The following is a 21,941-nucleotide window of genomic DNA, read 5'->3' on the forward strand; positions in this document are numbered from 1 at the left end:
ACAACATATGGAAAAAAATCGAATATTTACCTTCAGAAATATAATACTATCTATCGTCGCCAGTGAATATATAATGGTAGAATACTATCTATCATGCTTTATATAGAAGTTTATTTGTGACTTTTGGATTTCTTTTGCTTTGTGTTTCATCTTCCCGTAACTCTTGCTTTCTTTTATTATTTTCATTAATAGGCTAGTAATTATTTAATATATTATAAATTTATTATTTTTAATTAATTAAATATTTATTTTTAATTAATTAAATATTTTTAATTTGATTTTTTACTACGTTGACAACTCATCAAAAAGATCTCTAAAACACTTCTTCTCATTTCTCTCTGCTTCCGTGATTATATATATATATATATATATATATATATATATATATATATATATATATATATATATATATATATATATATATATATATATATCAACATATGTATATTATATATATTTCAAAAATAAAATAAAATAAAAATAAACTAAAATAATTTTTGTCATATTTTCTTTTTTTCTTTTTTTTCATTTTTGTTTTATTTTTGCCAACGTTAATACTTACAACTTCCTTCCAAATCGTCCCACCGAATTGATACAAAATTACACGAACACCTAATAAAATGTAAGAAACAAGAATAATTAATCATACGATAATAACTTAAATGTAAAAACTTAGAAGGTAAATTAAAGACATAAAATTAAACTTTATTCGAGCTTGGGTTGCCTCCCAAGAAGCGCTACTTTATAGTCGGTGAGCTCGACTTAGAATTTCCTCCTAGGTGTATGCTTCCATTCGCGTTAGAAATGCAAATTCTTGAATAAACAATCCGTACCTACAAAACGGGTAGTTAGTTTCAAAGAATTTTAACGAAAACCAAAAACTATATTTAAAGAAATTATTGAAGAGTTTAGTTTGCTCCCTTTTTGACTCCTTTGGTAGTTCAAAAAGAGTGAAATATTCCGAGGTAGAAGGAACCTCAAACTCTTCTAGTTTTGGATTCATTTCCATGGGCCCGCACACAACCAGCTCATCGATTAGGATTTCCGGTTCCCCGCAGTTGAGACAACCTACATAATTTGGGGACTCCTCCTGAGAGAGCTCAATTAACTCGAGCTCTACATTTCGACTACCCGGATTGGTGTCTCTAATTGATTCGTCCGCGGTTGAATCGATACGAGACGTCAATCTAGCGACTTGATTTCCCAAATCCCTGCAATATGCCTCATTGTTAGATAATCTCACTTGAATATCTTTAAGCACAGAGATTACCACATCAAATTGCGAGGTTGAGTGTTGGTGTGGGCATTCGTCATCCATGCGATCGTCCCACAGATGACGAGTACGGCGCCAAAAACTTGATGGGGTGTACGGCTAGGTAGAGCTTTTCTACGACGAAATGTATATTACGATAAGTGCGTTACGACTATGGATGTGATATTTCTAAATGCTCCAACTCTACTAGACGCCACTACTTAGGGGCAAGTGTACCCCGTCGTATCAAGTAATAATCCGGTTAAGACCGGGTATCGAATCCACGGGATTTATAACTACAAGTATTAGACGACTCGGTTTTATACGTTATCTAAGCGGTGAATACTTTGAGGTTGATGTGAGAACCAACTACAAACTACTCCTAAACTATTAGTGAGACAGATTTACGTCAAAAACTCTACGAAGTGATATGAATGGTGATAAGTTATAAATACGATAAACAATGATTCTAAATATATACGGTTAATGGTTTACTCTTGCAATGACGACTACGTGTAGTGTGACCGACCCGTGAAGTACTTAGACTACTTGGTTCCTAGTCAAGGCGTGTCTAATGCTCGGGATCAGAAATTAGGGCCCGTAAGTTCCGTGGCTTGTCAATTCCTACGGTTTCCGGTTTGTCACTTCCGATAAGGCAACACCTATATGAATCCCTAAAGATAGCCCGAATGGCGTCGGAAATCGCGTCCTCCTACACAATAATCAATTATAAATATCAAAAGAAGTAGCAAGCATCAACACATATAAGAAATAGAGATTGTAAATCATAAATTATAAATGTGGAGAGCGTAAATGCGGAATACAACCAAGCCTAGTACATAGGAAGAGTACAAACTAATTAGCAAGTAAAGAGGGAAGAATCGGCCCTTGGAACTAGCTAACCGGACTCAAGACCGTCTCTTAGGACTTGGAGGTGGAATTCTCGAGCTTGGTGGATGGAGGTGGAACAGAACTTTGACGGAATGCCGAAATAAACGAACAAGCTCTCAATGTGGGAGAGTTTTGCTAACTAAAATTTGAATCTAAAACTAAAATAGCAAGAACTTAAAGTATAAAACTTGTCTATCAAAAAGGTATCTCAAATAAGTGCTAGTCACTCTTATTTATACACATCAAGCTAGGGGTAAAATCATAATTTCACAGGGTACAAGCATGGAGCAACATAGCCTTCAATAATGTCTTGCATGTGGACCTAAATCGGATCTTGTTGTCTCAACCATGCCCCACGTATATTGATGTATGTCACGCGTGTTTGAGCTCTTGGCTAAAAAGCGCTTGAATTACACCATGTACGCCCTGCGTATCCTGAAACACGCCTCGCGTAGATAGTTAACTTCGGGGGAAAATGCAGTCTGACGTTTATGATTGGGCCAATTATTGCTTTCTACGCCCCACGTAGGTTGGGGTACGCCTCGTGTACCAGCGGTTAGATCCCACGTGGTGCCTGCGGATAAGGCAATCATTTCTGACTCCATGTTCCACGCCCTACATAAGGGATAATACGCCTCGCGTAAATACATGATTTTTGCTCCTTGTTCGTACCTGAAATACAATTCTTGAGAGCCGAGTTAGCTTGACGTTTTATTTTCTAAATTAATCAGAAATAAGGAAAATTGTCCGAAAGTACAAAATTTATTTTTATTTCGTTATTTTATTTAAAACACTCTATTTTTGCAATTAAACTTATTTATTTCATCTAAAACTAGACCGTAAATCACGTTAAAAGATAGGGACAAAACGCCCCTATCAAAATACCATGTTCAAATTGGAGATACATACACCAAGGTTGCCAACCAGAGTTACGCCAATTTGACCACGATTTCTTGGCTCAGCAAATTCAATACATACATGGAGAATAATATACCAGTTACTGGTATGCTTAATGTCACTGTGAATTGCTCCTGCGGAGATTCATCCATTTCTAAGGATTATGGATTGTTCCTCACTTACCCTCTCCGACCTGGAAATACTCTGGAATCTGTCGCGGCCGAGGCTAATATTAGTACTGAATTGCTCCACAATATAAATATTACTGAATTATTATTCACATAACGGAGCAAACACGTTGAAATTCAATTGATTTTAGAGAGAGAAATTAACAAAGAGAAGAGAGAAGGAATAACAAAAATAAGAAATTAAAGAGATAAAGAAGATGATGTGTTTGACTTTTAATTTTTATTTTGGGATTTACTTGTGATAATTAGATGATAAAAGAGTTAATTTATAAAATAAATAAATATAAGAACCAAATTAATTCTTTTCCTTTTGACATTTAACACCGTTAGTCAATTTGGTATGTGTTTGCTAACGGAATGAAATACATGGTACCATTTTGCAAACTTTTCCCTAAATTTTTTCTAAAGTAACTATTTTTTTCCTCTCAATAGAAATATTTCCAATGAGTATTTACGGATTACTAAAAGATAAAGCTCATTTAGTTGATCCATACACTATCTTGTTGTGCGGTGGTTTTCACCTGGTCAGTGACTGACTAAGTGAATTTGGTCAATCATCGTTAGATCTAAACTTATTTAAATCTTATGGTGGAGATTAAAATCAATGTAGGGTTCAGATTTATACCACCTAGATCTAATGGCGACGGACCAAACTCACTTGGTCAGTCACTGACTAGGTGAAAACTACTGCCTATCGTGATCTCTTTTTACAAAGGTTTAGGCATGTTGTTTATGTTGGTCCCGTGTGATTAGTTCCAAAGGGGGGGGGGGTTAGGAACTAATATAACTTTTTCGCTAATTAATCTTGCTGACTTAGTTATTTTAGTAATTTGAACAGCTCAGCTTTGGTCAGCTTGGGTGAGCTTAGCGTAAGACAGCTTTAGTTAGATGCTGACTAAGACTGTTTTACTTGAGAGATGGAAATTGACTCTCTTGTAGTTAGTTTCCAACTCATTACTTCGATTTACTCCGTGTTTGTTTCTAACAGTTTATATGCTGAGTAAATGCAACAAACAACACAAGCACATATACAACAACAACAAAGCCTTAGTCCCGAAATGATTCGGGGTCGGCTAACATGAACCATCATATAAAACCGTGAAATCAAGTCGTGTCAGCGACACAAATTCTCTCCCTCCACTCTGTCCTATCCACTACCATATTTTCCTCAATTCCCAGTAAACTCATATCACTCTCTATCACCCTCCTCCAATTTTGCTTAGGTCTTCCCCTACCCCTCACCACTACATCCCTTTGCCACTCTTCGGTTCTCCTAACCGGCGCATCAAGCGCTCTATGTCTCACATGACCAAACCACCTTAGTCGGTTTTCTCTCATTTTATTCTCAATAGATATGACCCCTACTTTTGTCCTAATTATTTCATTACGCACTCGGTCCTTTCTCGTATGACCACACATCCATCTCAACATACGCATCTCCGCCACCGACATCTTATGGATGTGGCAGTGTTTCACTGCCCAACACTCCGTACCATATAACAATGCTGGTCTAATTGCCGTCCGGTAGAATTTTCCCTTCAATTTATTAGGCATGCCAGGATCACAAAGGAAACCCGTAGCACTCTTCCACTTCGACCAACCAGCTTTAATCCTATGAGCAACATCTCCATCTACTTCTCCATCTGTTTGGATAATAGATCCTAAATACCGGAAGCAATCCGAGGCCTGAACAACTCTCCCATCTAGGGTGATTGTCCCTGCCTCCCTACTCCTATGGCTGCTAAACTTACACTCCAAATATTCTATCTTACTTCGACTCAACTTAAAGCCTCTAGATTCTAGAGTTTGTCTCCATAGTTCCAACTTCCTCTCCACTCCTTCTTTCGTCTCATCAACCAACACAATATCATCTGCAAACAGTATGCATCATGGTATACCATCTTGAAGTGAACTTGTTAGTTCATCCATAACGATGGCAAAAAGAAATGGGCTTACTGAGGAACCTTGATGCACTCCAATCGTAATAGGAAACTCTTTAGTCTTCCCTACACTCGTGCATACTCCCTCATACATGTCCTTTATGATGTCAATATATTTCCGCGAAATGCCTTTCCTTATCAGGGCCCACCAAAGTACTTCCCTTGGTACCTTATCATATGCTTTCTCCAAGTCAATGAAAACCATATGCAAGTCTTTCTTATTATTTCGATAGTGCTCCATTAATTGTCTCATTAGATGGATGGCTTCCATAGTTGATCTTCCCGGCATAAAGCCTAACTGGTTTTCTGAGATCTTCATCGTCCTCCTTAGCCTTTGTTCGATCACTCGCTCCCAAAGTTTCATAGTGTGACTCATTAATTTGATTCCTCGATAGTTGGCACAATCTTGGACATCGCCTTTGTTCTTATACAAAGGGATTAAGATACTTTTCCTCCATTCTGATGGCATCTTATTGTTTCTCCAAATTTTGTTGAACAACGTCGTCAACCATTCGATTCCCCTTTCTCCCAAACATCTCCAAATCTCAATAGGGATGCCATCAGGTCCTACTGCTTTCTTCAACTTCATCTTACTTAATGCCATTTTGACTTCACCCTTTTGAATTCTCCGCAGGCATTCATGATTTATCATATCGTGATGGATACTTATATCTCCAACATCTTGTTGGCGATCTTCATTAAATAAGTCATCAAAATAGGACCTCCATCGTTCCTTGATATCCTTATCTCCAACTAGGACTTTATGGTCCACATCCTTCACACATTTAACTTTTCCGAGATCTCGCGTCTTCCTATCTCTCATCCGAGCAATTCTATATATGTCTCTTTCCCCTTCTTTCGTATCCAATCTTGTATACAGATCCCGATTCACCTTTGCTCTAGTATCTCGTATGACCTTCTTTACTTCCCTTTTAGCCTCTTTGTATTTTTCGTAGTTCTCGTCACTCCTACATTTCCCCAATAGTTTATAGGATTCTCTCTTACTTTTTACTGCTTGTCGTACTTCTTCTGTCCACCAAGATGTGTCCTTACCCGGTGGCATGCTACCTTTAGATTCCCCTAGAACTTCCTTCGCTACTTCCCTTATACTATGCTCCATCTTATTCCATATCGAATCTATATCTAAATCCATATTGCAAGTCCAAATATATTTTTTGGTCATCTCATCCACAAATTTTTATTGATTCTCCCCTTGCAATTTCCACCACTTAATCTTAGTCTCTACTTGTGGTGTTTGTTTTCTTATACATTTCCTACTTCGAAAATCTAGCACCACTACTCTATGTTGGGTTGTCGTACTCTCACCAGGGATCACCTTACAATCAATATAACTCTTTCTCCAAGCACTCCTTACTAAGAAAAAGTCAATTTGGCTCGCATTACCGCCACTCCGATAAGTCACTAAGTGGGATGTTCTCTTCATAAACCATGTGTTCATGATACTCAAGTCATAGACTGCTGCGAATTCCAAAATATCATTTCCTGCTTCATTCTTATCTCCAAAACCATACCCTCCATGAACACTCTCAAACCCATCTCGCCTAGAACCCACGTGTCCATTGAGATCACCCCCCAGTACCATTTTTTCATCCCTAGGAACCTGTTGCACCACTTCTTCTAAGTCATCCCAAAAAGCTTGTCTTATAGTAGACACATCTAATCCTATTTGTGGCGCATATGCACTAATGACATTCACAACCTCATCCCCTATCACTAGCTTAACACTCATAATTCTATCGCTCTTCCTGGACACCGCTACTACATCATCAATATACTCCCTATCAATAAGAACACCTACTCCATTTCTACCCTTATCCTTTCCTGAGTACCAAAGCTTATAACCCCAAGGAGCTATCTCTCTAGCCTTGGCTCCAACCCACTTGGTTTCTTGTAGGCACAGTATATTTATTCTCCTCCTCTTCATAACATCTACAATTTTAGCTAATCTTCCTGTCAATGAACCTATGTTCCATGTCCCAAAGCGTAACCTACTACCCTTACCCCTACCCCTACCATTACCGTGGACTAGAAATTTGAGAGAGTTAGAAATTACTCAGTATCACTTATCCTGGTTCGGCCTCTCTGCCTACGTCCAGTCCCCAGAATCCTCCGGACTTTTGGAATCCAATACTGAGCTCTTTAAAGGTAGAGCACAAACCGATTACAGGTAGTTGAATATGCAAGAGTACCGTCCTCTATTTTTCTACTCAACTCCTACTAAGCACCACAGCCCGGTACTTAGATTTCTCTAACACTGAATGTTTACAACCAAACACTCGGCACAATACTCTCAATATTTCAATTGATACAATTTGTTCTCTTTCAGAGGGAGAACACTTTGGATGATTACAGAGAATCAAAATAGCATTTACACAAGAATAGAAAATGAGTGTAAGATCTTTTTCTTGTTTTGAAGTGCTTTGAACTTGTATTTTTCTCTCTTGTATTTTTCTTTTTGTACCTCGGCCATGATCCAAGAGGTTTGATTGTCTTTATATAGATGAAGACCTGTAGGAGGATCATTTGAAATGATTTAGCCGTTGATTCCAAAACGGCTCTTTTGGGAGACAAATTCTGGTCAGCTTCAGATATTGTAGGCCAATCCTATCCTCTGAATTCTTCAGACGTCAGACTTATCTTGTTCCTGCAGACTTCGTCTTTTTACGAAAGTTGTCTTTTAGTAATAATCCATTGACCCATACATCTCGGAATGTGTCTATTACGTATTTCCGAGGATTCAATTATTGGTGCAGACGGTTTGCAAAACTTGTCTTCTAGTGAACGGATCTCTCATGCTGTCCTGAGGATTTACTCGTCCTCTTCTTTATACGTTGTCTTTGTTTGTTGTTAACTCTTATGCTGAGTTCCCTTTTTGGTCAGTTTTTATTTGCACGGCAATTAGTAAGAGAGCTTTTGATGCTGAGTTCCATTCCACTTAGCTTTGTTGAACTTCAAGCTTCTATTCTTTGGTACTGAGTTCAATTCTACGCACCTTGTCCTTTGATCTCATGCTGACTTTGTCCTGTCTTTCTTTTTATATCTTTTTGTTTTATACTCAACATTTAACCAACAGATTAGTACAATTAAATCAAAGCACTTAGGGGGCGTTTGGTTTGGGGGTTTCAGGAAAGGGTATGGGAAAGGAGATTCCTCATTCACTTTGTTGGTGTTTGTTTTGCTAATTAAATGATTCCATTTACCCTTTTTTAGTTTTGTGTTTACCCCTAACTCCTCTAATCCATTCCCCACTTCCCCCTAAGGTTTTCTATTCCCTTTCCTCACTCTTTCTAACCTACACTCCTTATAAAATTTTACTTTACTCTCTATTTTATTATTTATTTTTATTTTGGTCTCTATTTTTTTTTATTTTTACATTTCTTTATCTTTGGATTAATTTCATTTTTGTTATATATTTTTAATTTTTTTACTAAATTTTACTTTATTTTTATTTTTGTTTAATCCTTATATTTTTTTATCACTGGATTAGTTTCACTTTTGATCCTTATAATTATTTATTTTTACCTTTTTATCTTGAAAAATAATTTTGATCAAATTTTTTTCTTTTATCATATTATTCAGTTTTAATATTTATTTTTAATTATTTTCTTTTTAAATATAATATTTAATAGGGTAGCAAGTGAAGGACGTTTTGGATTGTTTTGGATTATATATGAAGTTATTTCACGCTTTATAGAAACTATAGTAAAAGAGTTGATTTTTTTTATTATATATGAAATTAAAAAAAAATAGTTTTGATTCCCTATTTGAGCCAAACATCCACAAAGGGAATAGGGTGGAATTGCATTCCCTTTCCTAAATATATCCAAACACATAGGGGTATGAATGCTCATTCCTTTCCTTTCCTTTAGTTTCCCTTTCTTGATTCATTTTCCCTTACCCATTGTGAACCAAATGCCCCCTTAAATTTAATTGTTCATTAATCATGGATGATTTTGTCAAATCAAAATATTGTGGAATGGTGTTTCAACAGTTTACTCTATTTCCTTTTTTTATTCGCATTTTCATTTTAAAATGAAGAAATTTACGTGTTTGGTTAAAGATTTTCTATTTGCCTTTTATATGAAATCTTTGCTTTTTAAAAAGTAGTGTTTTCCAATAGCAAAACAACAAGTCCTTAATCTCTTTTTTTGTTTGCTTTTCATATTTTAAAAAAAAAGAGTTTTATGTGTTTGGTTAGGAATCTGTTGTTTACTTTTTATACATAAAAAAAATAGTTTTTTCCAACAGTAGGGAATCCCCACTTTTCCAATAAGAAACAACAAATTGTAACACTAAACAATAGATAAACCATAAACCAAACATGCATTTAATATAGAGTAATTGACATGTATTCATGATAGGGTAAACTATTTATGTCGCATCCGTGACCCTAATTTTAGCTATTATGTCCAAACATTAGGTTATATTATAGTTATTTATTGATTAGTGAATTAATGAGGTATTATGGATATAGTTTGGAGGTTAATTTCATGCTTTAAGTGTAAAATTAAAAGTTTAGGGTAAGTTTTAAAAGAAGTTAAAGTTTAGAGGGACCAAAAGTGATATTTCCTTGTTGGAAATATAAATCCCAACATTCAAGACCTGCCCTATTTCGGATATCAAGGGGGGGTGGGGGAAGAGAGAGTTGACCTCATTTTTTTTCAATTTTTCATTATTCTCCATTTTTTTCCTATTCTTTTCTTTTAAGCATCCAAACTTACATAGTTGCAATGATCTTCAGATTAACCGGAGTTTCCATGGTCCGATTGAGCCGAAATTTTTACAGTAGGTTCTAGACATTCTAACACACATTGTGGTCGGTGTGATTTTGATTTGGAGATTTCTAGCATGGATTCGTCCTAAGCAGATTAGAGGGGAAGATTTGAGGTTTAATGTGTTTTTCTCCCAATTAGTCCTAAAGTAAATAATTATCAACTACCATTTTGAGTTTATATATATATGAATAACTCTATATTTTTTAGAAAATTGAATTTTTATAGTGATTTTTGACATGCATTTGATTAATGGGAGTTTTTATGATTTAGTTTTTAACATGAACTTAAAGTTAAGTTCAAGTAATTATATATGTATTTGCATGTCAATTTCAACCTATAATATATGTTTATGCATACATGATTTGAGTTTGATTTTGATGAACTTAGTATATTTGATTAATATTTGTGTAAGATTTGGATTTTGAAAAGTAAATGAGTGGTTTTTTATAAATTTATTTCTCAAAGTAAATTTGAGTTTTAATTAAAGGTTGTTAAAATATTAATTTTGATGAAATTAGGATTTATTGGAATAAAGTCTATATAGGATGATTTATGTGTTATTCTTAAGAAATTGAAGTTAATATTGATAAGTATATTTTTAAATTATTTATTGGTGATTTTAGTTCAATCATGATTTATGATTTAATATTTTGGAAATTGATTGAGTAAAGGTATTAAGAAAATTTATGATGTTGATTTATGAGGTATATATATATATATATATATTTCTGATTTTAAATTATATTATGAAATTATAAGATTTTTAGTATCCATCAAGAGTAATCCGGATAGGTGGCTTTAATTAAAGTCCGTATTTAGTGAGAAATACGACCTATGTACACAGTTGAAAGACCTACCGGGTATGACAAAGAAGTGTTGTGTAAGACCATGCGGGATAGGCAAATTATGAGATATCTCGATTCTATTATATTGTGGGGATTGATACATATGAGGATTATCTCTCGGATGGATACGATTTGCGAAATATTTATTGATATACAGTTTATGAAGTATTTATTGATATACGATTTGTGAAGTATTTATTGAGATAGAGTTTATGAAGTATTTATCGAAATACGATTTATGAAGTATTTATCGAAATACGGTTTATGAAGTGTTTATTGATTTACGGTTGATTTTAGTAAATGGTTAATTGCAAACCTATTTATTTTGTATAGTTGTGATTTTAACCAAATAAAGGTATGTAACTATTTTGAACACGAGTTTTATCTTAAGTAATTTAATACAGTGGTATTTTGAGAATAAGTACTATTCCGAGTATTTTATTATGGTTTAATACATAAAATGTTCATTTTGAAGTATATGAATTTTATATGATGCATTTTGAAAATTTTAAATATATATATATATACATAGTTATTTTGAGTATAATTACTTTATGTAGTTGATAATTGCTTACTGGGATTTCTGTCTCACGTTTTTAAAATGTTTTAATGTTTTAAGGTGACAAAGTACAAGGTATAGAGAAGATTACCGACTGATTAGGCGAGAATTTGAAGTTGTTGCTTATTGTTAGAATTGTCACTAAAGCTTTAGTATATCAATTGTAATATCAAGGAGTTGGTAAATATGTTGAGGCTCTTAAATGACTAATGTAGTAGAAATATAAGTTTATTTCATAATATATCTAAGAGGAATTCTTGAAAAGTATGATTGTTATTATATTTGGATAATTTGGAGACTATTAGGTGTTGATTGTGATCTTTCTATATCACGCCCGATGCCGATTGAGGTCATTTAGGATCGGGTGTGACAGTTTGGTATCAGAGCTCTAGGTTAAATTCTTCGGACCTAAGGTTGATAGTAATTGAGGAATATTGATATTTGGTGATACCTAATAAATAATTGATAATGATTGAGGAATATGAATATTTGGTGATAGCTAAGAAATAATTGATAGTAATTGAGGAATATGGATAATTGGTGATGGTTAAGAAATAATTTGGAATTTTTTGAGGATTTGAGTAAACTAGTTAGTAAGTTTTAAAATGGAAATTTGATGTTTAGTACCTAGGTGTATGCAAATTAGTAAGTTATTGGATATTTGGTGATATCGGTTATATGTGAAATAAGTATGAATTGAAATTAATATTTGGGAGTTTCATACTTAGCTTACAAATATATATGTTAGAGGTGAAATAAGACTAGAAGATCTTGAAATAACATGACGAGTTTATGTTCTTAAGAGTATAAGTGACCGAGGAAATAATAGCTTAATGAATTGGAGATATTAGATATAAGCTTGAGAAAGATAAAATATGGACATCCCAACTAATTGTTTTGGAGGTTGACTATAAATTGGAGATTGTGATAGGAGTTTAACAAGTTATAGAATCTTAAATTGAATAAATGATATTCGAATTCAAAGTGCAGATCTATTGGTGAACGTTATCGGGCTGTGGTTTAGAATTATTGTGAGTTGTATATAAATGATGTTTAGAGAGATACCGATGTTAGTGATCAATGAGAAGTAAAATGGGAGAAAATATTAGAGTTCATGATTTGATGATTAAAAATGAAAATTTGGTAAGCTTAAATATTGTTTGATGAAATAATTAGGACATGAATGTTGATGATAAAATTCTTTGATCTTAAGCGATATTGAGGATATGGATATTGATATTTAAATTTATATAGTACTTTACATAGTCAAGTTATTTTTAGTTGAAGTTGGATGATTATAGTGTAAATTTATATACGGATCAAATTAAGAGTTTATAGGTCAAATAAGGAAATTTGATGACATTATAAATTTTATTGACTTTATGTATGTAAGGATATCATTTGGAGTTTGTAAAAACATTGATTATCGTAATTTAGGTACTATATATTCTTGGACTATATGGTTTGGAGAAACGGTTGAAGTTTATTTTGGTTGGATTAATGGTATATATGGTGGTGAATATATATAAAAAAAAGCATAGTAGTTCAATTGAATTTGAGGAAATAAATAGGAAATTTTAAGAATGACATGGATATTAAGATTTTATGAAAATAGTCCTATTGTTAGGAAATTGTGTCATAATATAATAAAATTTATGTTTGGTCAACTTACCTCGCCTCCTCAACACATGGTACTATCTCAATCATAAATCATTTGTTTGCCTTTTCTGATTCTTTTTTCTATTGTTGTTTTGATTTTGTTTTTGGTGAACTATTTATAGAGTAAAGACTTTTCATTTGGGGGAGGGGGGGGGGCGGGGGGTGGTGGGAGGGAATGGGTCCCGCTTGATCTTTACTCTTAGAAAGCTCACAGGGGCTGGGCGCGGATCCTGGAGATACTGGATCGGGCCGAATATCCGAGGAAAAAACTCCGGAATTGGACCAGACTGTTGACTTTTTTTGAGAACCGAACTGGTTTGGACCGTTGACTTTTCGTCAAAGAACTAGACCGAAATTTATCCAGGACCGGACTGATAACCGGATTGGATTGGATTGGATTGGATTGGATTGGACCGAACTGAAATAACCGAAAGTTTAGCAATAATAAATTTATATTTCATACATTAACTTTATATAAAGAGAAATATTATATAATATATAGTTATATATTTTGTAAGGTTTGGTAAACTAATTACAATGATATAAATTTATAATTTATTAATAAAGTATAACATTATTATATAGTCATAAAAATTATCCCGATTAATTCCGGTTTTAAAATAAAATAAAAAATATTTACCTAAAAATATAGACATGGAGAATCAAACACCTAACCGAATGGAACATTGTTAATTGCCTTAACCATCTAAACCAGTTCTATTTCTTGTTAACCATTTAATTAAGTAACAAATATTAGAAGTTTTAAATATTAAATTTTTTAAACATTTTATAAAATAGAATCTCGTGCTTCTTTTACACAGAAGCTTCCTCTCAAGATTGGTTGAAAACTTCAACTCAAGGGCTGGGCGCGGATCTTGAAGCTATTGAAGAAGTCAATATTTACTTAGCAATTATATTTCATAGTTTTATTTTAATTAAATGTTTATGAATACTAACTATGTAAATGTTATTTAATTTGTAGAAATTAGTTCTGATCCTGAAATTGCATCATCTCTTTTATCCATATTTCAATTGGATATCTAAGGTTTTTTTAACCGAATCAAATTCACTTTGGTAAGCATATTTTTTCTTTTTACTTTTTGCTAGTGTGTTGATTATGTAAGCTGCTAAATACTGCCATCAAATTCCTTTTCACCGCCACTAAAAATTCTCTCTCCAAAATCATAAACTCGAACAACAATAATTGAATTATGAACATAATTGATGTGTGACAATCTGAACCCCGAAAATGGATGATTACGAGTCGGAAACATTAAGATTTACTTTTTTTTATCGAAGAACTCATGAAAATAATACATATTTTTCATGACGATTTTGCCTTTTTCGTCACAAAAAAATAGGAGAATTTTTAATTTTTCGTCATAAAAAATTGAATGATTTAGTATTTTTCGTCACTAAAATTTTTACAATTTTGCATATTTCAAAATTTAGCCTAAACGGATGCAGCATACCATTCCCACCATGGCGGGAACAGCGCCATGGTGGGAATGGTATGCCGCATCCGTTTAGGCTAAATTTCGAATTTTCTCTCAATTTTTTTTCCAATTTTGATAAAAAAAATTATGCCAAGGGCAAAATGGTCCAATGAGTGTGGTGATAAGGAATTTCGGTGCAGTATATAGAAATACCCGTTGATTGATTTTATTGAAGTGAAAGCTAATTAATTTAACATTTGTTGATTTACTAATATGGTAAATTTTATATGTTTAGGTTGATGTTTGGCTTTTACTGTCTTTGCTTTGGAAAACAAGGAATTTGTTGTGTTAAAAAATTCAATTACAAATTGGGATGATGATTAGAGAGATTTTGCTAATGAAGTGTTGTCTTTTTTGAATTAAAGGTTGTTTGTTTTTATGGATTTGTTATTTTGTAACTTTGATTTTGTGAGTTTTTATAGCCTTGTTGTCTACCGTAACTTTTAATACTTTGATTTTGTGGGTTTTTTTTAACATTGTTGTCTACTGTAACTTTTAATGAATGTTGTTTGCTCCCTAAAAAAATATCATTTATTTCAAGTTATGTAAGATAATAAAATTTTATATTTTATTATCTTGTAAATTAAATTTTTAATTTATTTTTTAGGACTTAAACTATTAGATATTTATCCGAATCACCGAAAAATTATATTGGATTGGACCGGAACCGAATCTTCGAATCCCCGAACTGGACTGGACTGAAATTTTGGGGCAATTCAATTCTGGAGATTTATTCTTTCAATCCAATCCTGGAGATTTCCTTTTATTAATCTTCGAATTTCAATCCAATACTGGAGATTCATGAATCCCCGACTTGGACCGAACTGTGCCCAACCCACGGCCCGCTCAAGTCCTGCTCAAGTCCGTGTTCTCTAGATCAGGTTTGGATTTATATCGGTCCAGACAGTTAAAGTCTGCCTATTTTTTTTAAACCGGCTTAAAATTTATAAAAAGTAGCATGTATCGGTCCAGTTCGGTCCGTTTATTCATATTAGTTAATAAATTTATATATTAATATTTGTTTTAAGTATAATTTTTTATTTTTTATTATTATAAATTATAAATATATATTTAAGTGAATTTATATGACTGAATTGAGATTTGATTTTTAAATCCAAATATCTAAACTTACACAGAGCATTTTTTAGTTAAAAACCCGCTGGATCCGTCCGAGCTTATCTAGTCCAGTCCTTGTCTAATGGTCACATAGGGGTAGAAGGATATGATTACCTTTTTTTCCAAACTCTCAGGGCCGGTCCTGGGCCTTGAAATGAGGGGGCATAGCCCAGGGCTCAAAATATTAAGGGCCAAAAAAAAAATGTAATATACTCCGACAAGTGATGAAGACTGCGACGATCGATTTCCCAATATTCGTGCTTCTCTGGTCTGCGATTTGCCAATTTTCTTGTCTATCTGGTCTGCGATTGCTTCGCTTCTAATCTCTGGGAGACTGCGATTTGCTTCTCAAGCGTGCGTGTTGCTTCCTTTCCGATTTGCTTGCTCCCCTGCTCTTCCAGTGTGCTGCAGCCTGCAGTGCTGCTCTTCCCTTGTTGTATCTGGTAAGTAATTTAAGGGTTTGCTATATTATTTTTGTGCATTTGATTTGTTTTGAAGGATTTTTTTTTCTTAAATTACATTGAATTTGAACCTAAAATTGATATGGTAATAATCACCACTTTTATCCATTTTGAAGCTCTGTTTCTTATTGTAAATTGTTAGTAACTTTATTGTCATTTATTTGGTACAATGGTACTTATCCATTTTGAATTGAATGTATTCTTTCCACTTTTGGATTTTATGCTTTTTCTTTATTGTTTTATTCTATGCCCTTTATAATATTGTCTCTGTTGTTGATGAACTATGCCATATGTGCTTGTTTATACGCTGGTATCATTTGTGTTTGTTGTAGACCTGAGGTGTTGTAGTTGATTATCAAGTTATTGCTCAATTTTTTTTGTAGAGCCGAGGTATTTACATAGAGACAGCTAAGGGGTTTAGAACAATTTGATTTGGTTTAGCACATTTTGAAGTTGTATTGCCTAGGTGCTTTGGGGGGTTCCTTAGGGGGTGCCAACCTAGTTGGGATGCCTGACAACCTCTATTTCATCTAGGTTCTAGTCTTCAATTTCTAAGGATTTTTTTTGGATTTGTGTATGAAAGGGCCCAAATCCATTATCTCATCCCGGGCCTACAAAAGGTCAGGAACAGCCCTGCAAACTCTCTTGACATACAGAATGAGAGACGAGGATCAGCTCATGGATCAAAACTCTTTGTAGATTAATCTATTTAAGTTAGATTAGTGGTTGATATTAATTAAGCAGTTATTTTTAGAGAAAACTGTAAAAATAAAAAAAAAAACTAAGTAAAAACCGCCAGGCGCATCAGGCTCCAGGCTCGTTTTCTGGGTTCAAGGCTCAAGACCCTGAGCCTTGAATGAGGTGCGCCTTTAACAACTATGGCAAAGCTAAGATTTTATTCAATGTTTGTAAAGCTTTTACAAAATTATGTGACAGCACTAATCTCTGCTGCTCTTTGTTTTGATCTGTATTGACAATTAGGGTACAGTCCCTCCTGAATAAGTAGACATAAGCATGAGTAGTGATGACGTCGAAGCGAGTGTTTCTCTGGATGACATGAACTCTGTAGAGGTGGAAGCTGATTCAAGTAAAATTGATTTGGTTGTAGAGATGTCTTCTAATGGAGAGCTGAATAACGAGTTACAAATTGCGGAGGAGATTGTAATGAGGATGGAATTAGATTGGGCATGTGCTACAGAGAAGTTGGTTAATCTAAGTGTACTTATGATGCATACAGCAACCAAGGAAAGTGAGTTTGAAGCTACTGCCTCAACAAAAGAAGAATTGGTGGGTGATTCAGTGGAGGCTCTGGAATTTGATCTCTTGTCCAGGATTTTGGACTCTGAAGTGACAGAAGTTGACAAGTTCATAACAAGCGCACAGGCAAACGTTGTTGAGGTTCGCAAAATGATATCCTCGTGTGAACATCTGGGAAAAACTTTCATTGGAATGGAAGATAGATTATGTACTTCTGAAGAATCACTGAAGCAGTCACAAGATAAAGTTTCAGAAATCAGAAAGCAGTCTGCAAGGTTCCAGAGGACCTTGTCTGCTCTGAACAGAGGGAAAAACTGTAAGCTACAAACTATTTCTTCCTTTACTTCATACGCATTTGAAGCTTCTATTTACTGTCGATCACTCTAGAAGGTCATAATACGGGCACTTGAATGTATGTTCCTCGTATTGTGTAGAATGTAAATCTATTGTGATGTTCAAATAAACTCCTCATTGGAAAGAACTTACTACAAAGTCAATAAATGCACACCCTCTTCCTATTTTTGTCAGTGTATAAATGCTGTATGGAAGATAATCACTATCAAGTGATGGGAAATTTCTGAATATTTTCAAGTTACATGTTTCCATCTATGATAGCTTCGCGATTAAAGGATATGTAAAAAAAAAAAGCAACTGACTTTTTCATTTCTATTCGGTGTCTGTTGCCTGTTGGTAGGGAATAGTAACGAGGGTGCAAACTTCTTATCAGATGGTCAATTTTCAGACAGCGAAACCAAGATGAACATGCAAACTGCTGAACAGCAGAGACGTATTCTGAGGATGTTAGAAAAATCTTTGGCAAGGGAGATGGATCTTGAGAAGAAGTTAACTGAATCAAGACAAAGTGAAGAAGATCTAAAGAACAGGCTACTTTGTATAGAACAAGAGTTATTCTTTACAGAAGAAGAAGTAATAGATGTTAGCGAACAGTGGTTCACAGCTGAAAATGCTGCTGAGGTTCTGATGGCAACTTCAAAAGAATTACTTAGTAAAATTAAGATAATTCAGTTCAATTTGAACGGTTCAATTCGACGAGAATCTGAACTAAGATTTAAGGTTGATCAATCCATAGAAGAGTTGGCATCCAAAGATAAGGCATTGGAGAATCTCAAAAGTGGCAAAAAACTGAATCATGTACTTCTGGAACAGACCGATAGCTTAAAAGCAAGCTTAGCAGAAGCTGAGGAGAAATTAATGCTTTCAAACGACGAGGCCTTAGTTCTTAGAGAAAAAATGAGTTCACTTGAGAAGCAGCTCTCAAATTCAAAGGTCTTTGGAGATGGAAGTCACAATCAACATGCAATTGAGGGTATGAAAGAAGAACTAGCTGAAGGTAGGGCCTCTAATGCAGAATTCAGGAGTAAGTTGGAAGAGACTACCATGGAACTTAATGAAAAGATTGGTCAGTTTGAAGCTATTTCTCAGAGGGTGGCTTTATTGGAAAAACAGTTGGTTGAATCTGATAATAGGCTCCAGCATGCATTGGCATCTGTTGATGCTAGCCAGGAGAAAGAAAATATGTTGTATGCTACAATAAAGGACATGGAAAATGCAATTCAAGATCTGAAGTCAAAAGCTCTAAAAGCTGAAAATCAGGCAGACAGTGTAGAGGAGAAGTGTATTCTATTGTCTGAATCTAATGCAGAACTCAATGAAGAATTGAGCTTTTTGAGGGGAAGGCTTGAAGTTATGGAAGCATCTTTAAATCAAGCAGAGGAAACAAAAATAGCTGCTGCAAAAGATATCAACTTTCGGACTAAAGTAATAACAGATCTGGTGGTGCAATTGGCCATTGAAAGAGAGCATCTTCATAAGCAGGTTTGAACCTCTTATTAGCACTTATTTCTCTCTCCATACCCCTTTCTCTGTGCGTAAATGAACAGGAAAGGTAGGGATAATAACTTGAATGGTTATCTTTATAAAAGGGGAGATGATTCAAAAATTGCGAAGTTCTTTTTGAGTAAGAAGATTAAGGAAGTGCCATGGCTGAGCACAACAATTATCAAAATTTCTGAATTCATATTTTTATTCCATATGATGTGATCATGTGATATTACTTTTGTAGGCAAAGCACAATATAACTGTCCAATTTTTTGGTTAGCACAACACTTTTAGTTTTCAACGATTATAAAATATTATGGAAGTAGCACTGTTATAGAATCTTACAATTCGACTCAATTCAGCTCTATTTCGAGTCGGATCTATAGGGTGAATCTAAATTAACACAGAATCTTACTATTCAGGATTCGAATCGTACGATTCAAGTCGATTCAGCTCTATTTCATGCCGGATCTAAAGGTCGAATCTAAATTATCGTAGATTCTAGATTGTTATTTAGGAAATCTATAACTCTAACTAAGGAAGGAGATAAATTAGTGGAAAAGGAATCAATAAGAAATTTAAAGAATAAGAAATAAATAAAGATTATTATAATTAATTAACAAATCACAACATATTAACATGATTTTCCCATTTCAATACGCAAGTCCCATCTCATCCCATTTAGAAAACGTCTTTACTTTGTCGTGGTGCAACAACAATTGATCAGAATCAAATTATATTCATCATGGTTCATAAAAAACGTCAACAACATAAACTACTAAACAGTAAACTCACTCTAGACTAATATTTGATAATATTTTAAGTTCGATTATGATACGAACTGAATCTTATGATTCACGAGTCACAATTCACAAAATGAGGATTTTGATTCACGAGTTGAATCTCTATTTGACAACTATATGAAGTAGTAATCTCTTCTCAGCTGAGCAGAGATGATGATTATGTTATTGAAATATTTATCATTTAATCACTTCAAAATGAGGATTTTCATGAATTACACTAAAAATGCACCACTGGTGACAAATGTTCGCTTGTTCTTGCTTAGACTGGTAAATGGAAATTTTGGCATAGATTTTCTAATGCTTTATGATACATGCAGATGGCCAAATTAGCACTTGAAAATAAAACTGCGGTGCTGAAGTTAAGACAAAAACAGAAGGATCCCAATTATGGTAATAGAGGATGTGGTGAACATCTTTTTCCTGATGACATAAGCCAGAAGTCAGCTACTGGTTCCAAGGTAGGTGTTATTTTATTCAGTAGAATTTTGGTTCAAGCATGAATAGATGGTGGATAAATGCTTAATTAGCTGAGCTTTTTCATTTGATTAATGGAGCAATTCAATCATTTGCGAAGTGCAAATGCATGCAATCGTTGTGTTGGGGGGCTATATATGGAATACTTGCCCACTAAGTTGATGTGTTTTGTACTATTCTTATATTGAATATGTTAGTTATTGTCTTCTTTATTGGAAAGCCTTAGGATGATACCATAGGATTTTAATAAGTCTTAGATCTATTTGGTCGGTCACTGACCAGGTGACCTACAGTAACAATCTAATAGTAAAAACAATTGATCTCTGTAATTTCACAAAAAAGATGGAGAAATCAAAATTACTCTTAAGCATTAGAGGGTCGTATATTATGGAGAACATGAACATCTAACATTAAAATGGTTTTCCTTCTATCCCTTAATTTTTCTTCTTTTTACAGGCGGACAAGACTCAGAAATATGCATCTGGCAGTGAAACCGATGCTGCAACTGCAGATTCGGAATCTGTTCCTGATAGTGTGAGAAGAATAGATGCAGGAGTCCTCAGCTTCAAGCATATTTTAACAGCAATGATCATTTTATTGATTTCGGGAGCTGCATATTTTTTTCAGCCTGTGGAACACAGACACCATATATGAAAGTAGAATCCTGACTTAGTTTCTGTATTTTCCATGCACGAGGAGCTCTAAACCATTGCCATTTTCGGACAGGCTTGACATCCTTAAATCCCTGTAAATTTTTGTTTTCTATTCACTCTCTTTCACACAAGATTATCAATGAGAAAATGATAAGTAGAGTTGCTTTCTTAAATGGCTTTAGCTACCTTTAGCAATTTTCAGGTAAAATACTGCTTACAAATATAGTGCACACAGTCATGTTCACTTGGTCGACCAAATAAATTTAATTAGTGACAATTAGATTTAAGTTTATTAAAATCGATAGGGTAAAGATTAAAATCATTTTAAGGTTTAGATTTAATAAAGTTCAGATCTAACAGTCACTGATCAGGTGAACGTGAAACCTGATTGAGGACACACGTATATCAATTCTCTTTTTTGATACGTTGGAATGATTATAATTAGCTGAATAATTTGATACGCTGGAATAATTATAATTATCAATTCTCTTTTTTTTGATACGCTGGAATGATTATAATTAGCTGGAATGATTTGATACGTAATTATTCGGTCGTGACTGATAGCACACATTAATGCTCTCTTTTGATATGCTGCAAAATTCCAGTTACACAGAATACGTGTTGATAAGTTTGTTAGTGTGAATATTATGTTTATTTGGAGCATTCTTAATAATCTGATTTATTTATTATTATTGTATGAAAATAAAATTTTCTATCATGTAAAAAAATACTCCAAAATGTTCTTCACTTAATTTGTTCTTTTATTTTATTTTGACTAAAGGCTAATAACTTTTTTTTTTTTTTTTTGTAGAAAA

The 21,941-nt window shown here is 34.0% G+C and overlaps 1 protein-coding gene across 1 annotated transcript; it reads left to right on the top strand.

Moving 5' to 3' along the window:
- Positions 1-15,846: 15,846 nt before the first annotated feature.
- Positions 15,847-21,299, top strand: LOC136207626 (WPP domain-interacting tail-anchored protein 1). The gene is made up of 5 exons (XM_065998756.1): positions 15,847-16,082; positions 17,082-17,673; positions 18,052-19,193; positions 20,317-20,457; positions 20,930-21,299. The coding sequence occupies exons 2-5, from the start codon at positions 17,115-17,117 to the stop codon at positions 21,125-21,127; spliced, it is 2,040 nt and encodes a 679-aa protein (XP_065854828.1). The 5' UTR covers positions 15,847-16,082; positions 17,082-17,114; the 3' UTR covers positions 21,128-21,299.
- Positions 21,300-21,941: the final 642 nt, after the last annotated feature.

The sequence above is a fragment of the Euphorbia lathyris genome, chromosome 1 (assembly GCF_963576675.1).
Source record: "Euphorbia lathyris chromosome 1, ddEupLath1.1, whole genome shotgun sequence".
NCBI classification, from domain to species: domain Eukaryota; kingdom Viridiplantae; phylum Streptophyta; class Magnoliopsida; order Malpighiales; family Euphorbiaceae; genus Euphorbia; species Euphorbia lathyris.

Excerpts from the sequence above, each read along its gene's own strand:
- LOC136207626 (XM_065998756.1), top strand. The coding sequence starts at position 17,115 with ATGAGTAGTGATGACGTCGAAGCGAGTGTTTCTCTGGATGACATGAAC. Across the intron at positions 17,674-18,051 it reads TCTGAACAGAGGGAAAAACT|GGAATAGTAACGAGGGTGCA; the intron begins GTAAGCTACAAA and ends GCCTGTTGGTAG. Across the intron at positions 19,194-20,316 it reads GAGAGCATCTTCATAAGCAG|ATGGCCAAATTAGCACTTGA; the intron begins GTTTGAACCTCT and ends TGATACATGCAG.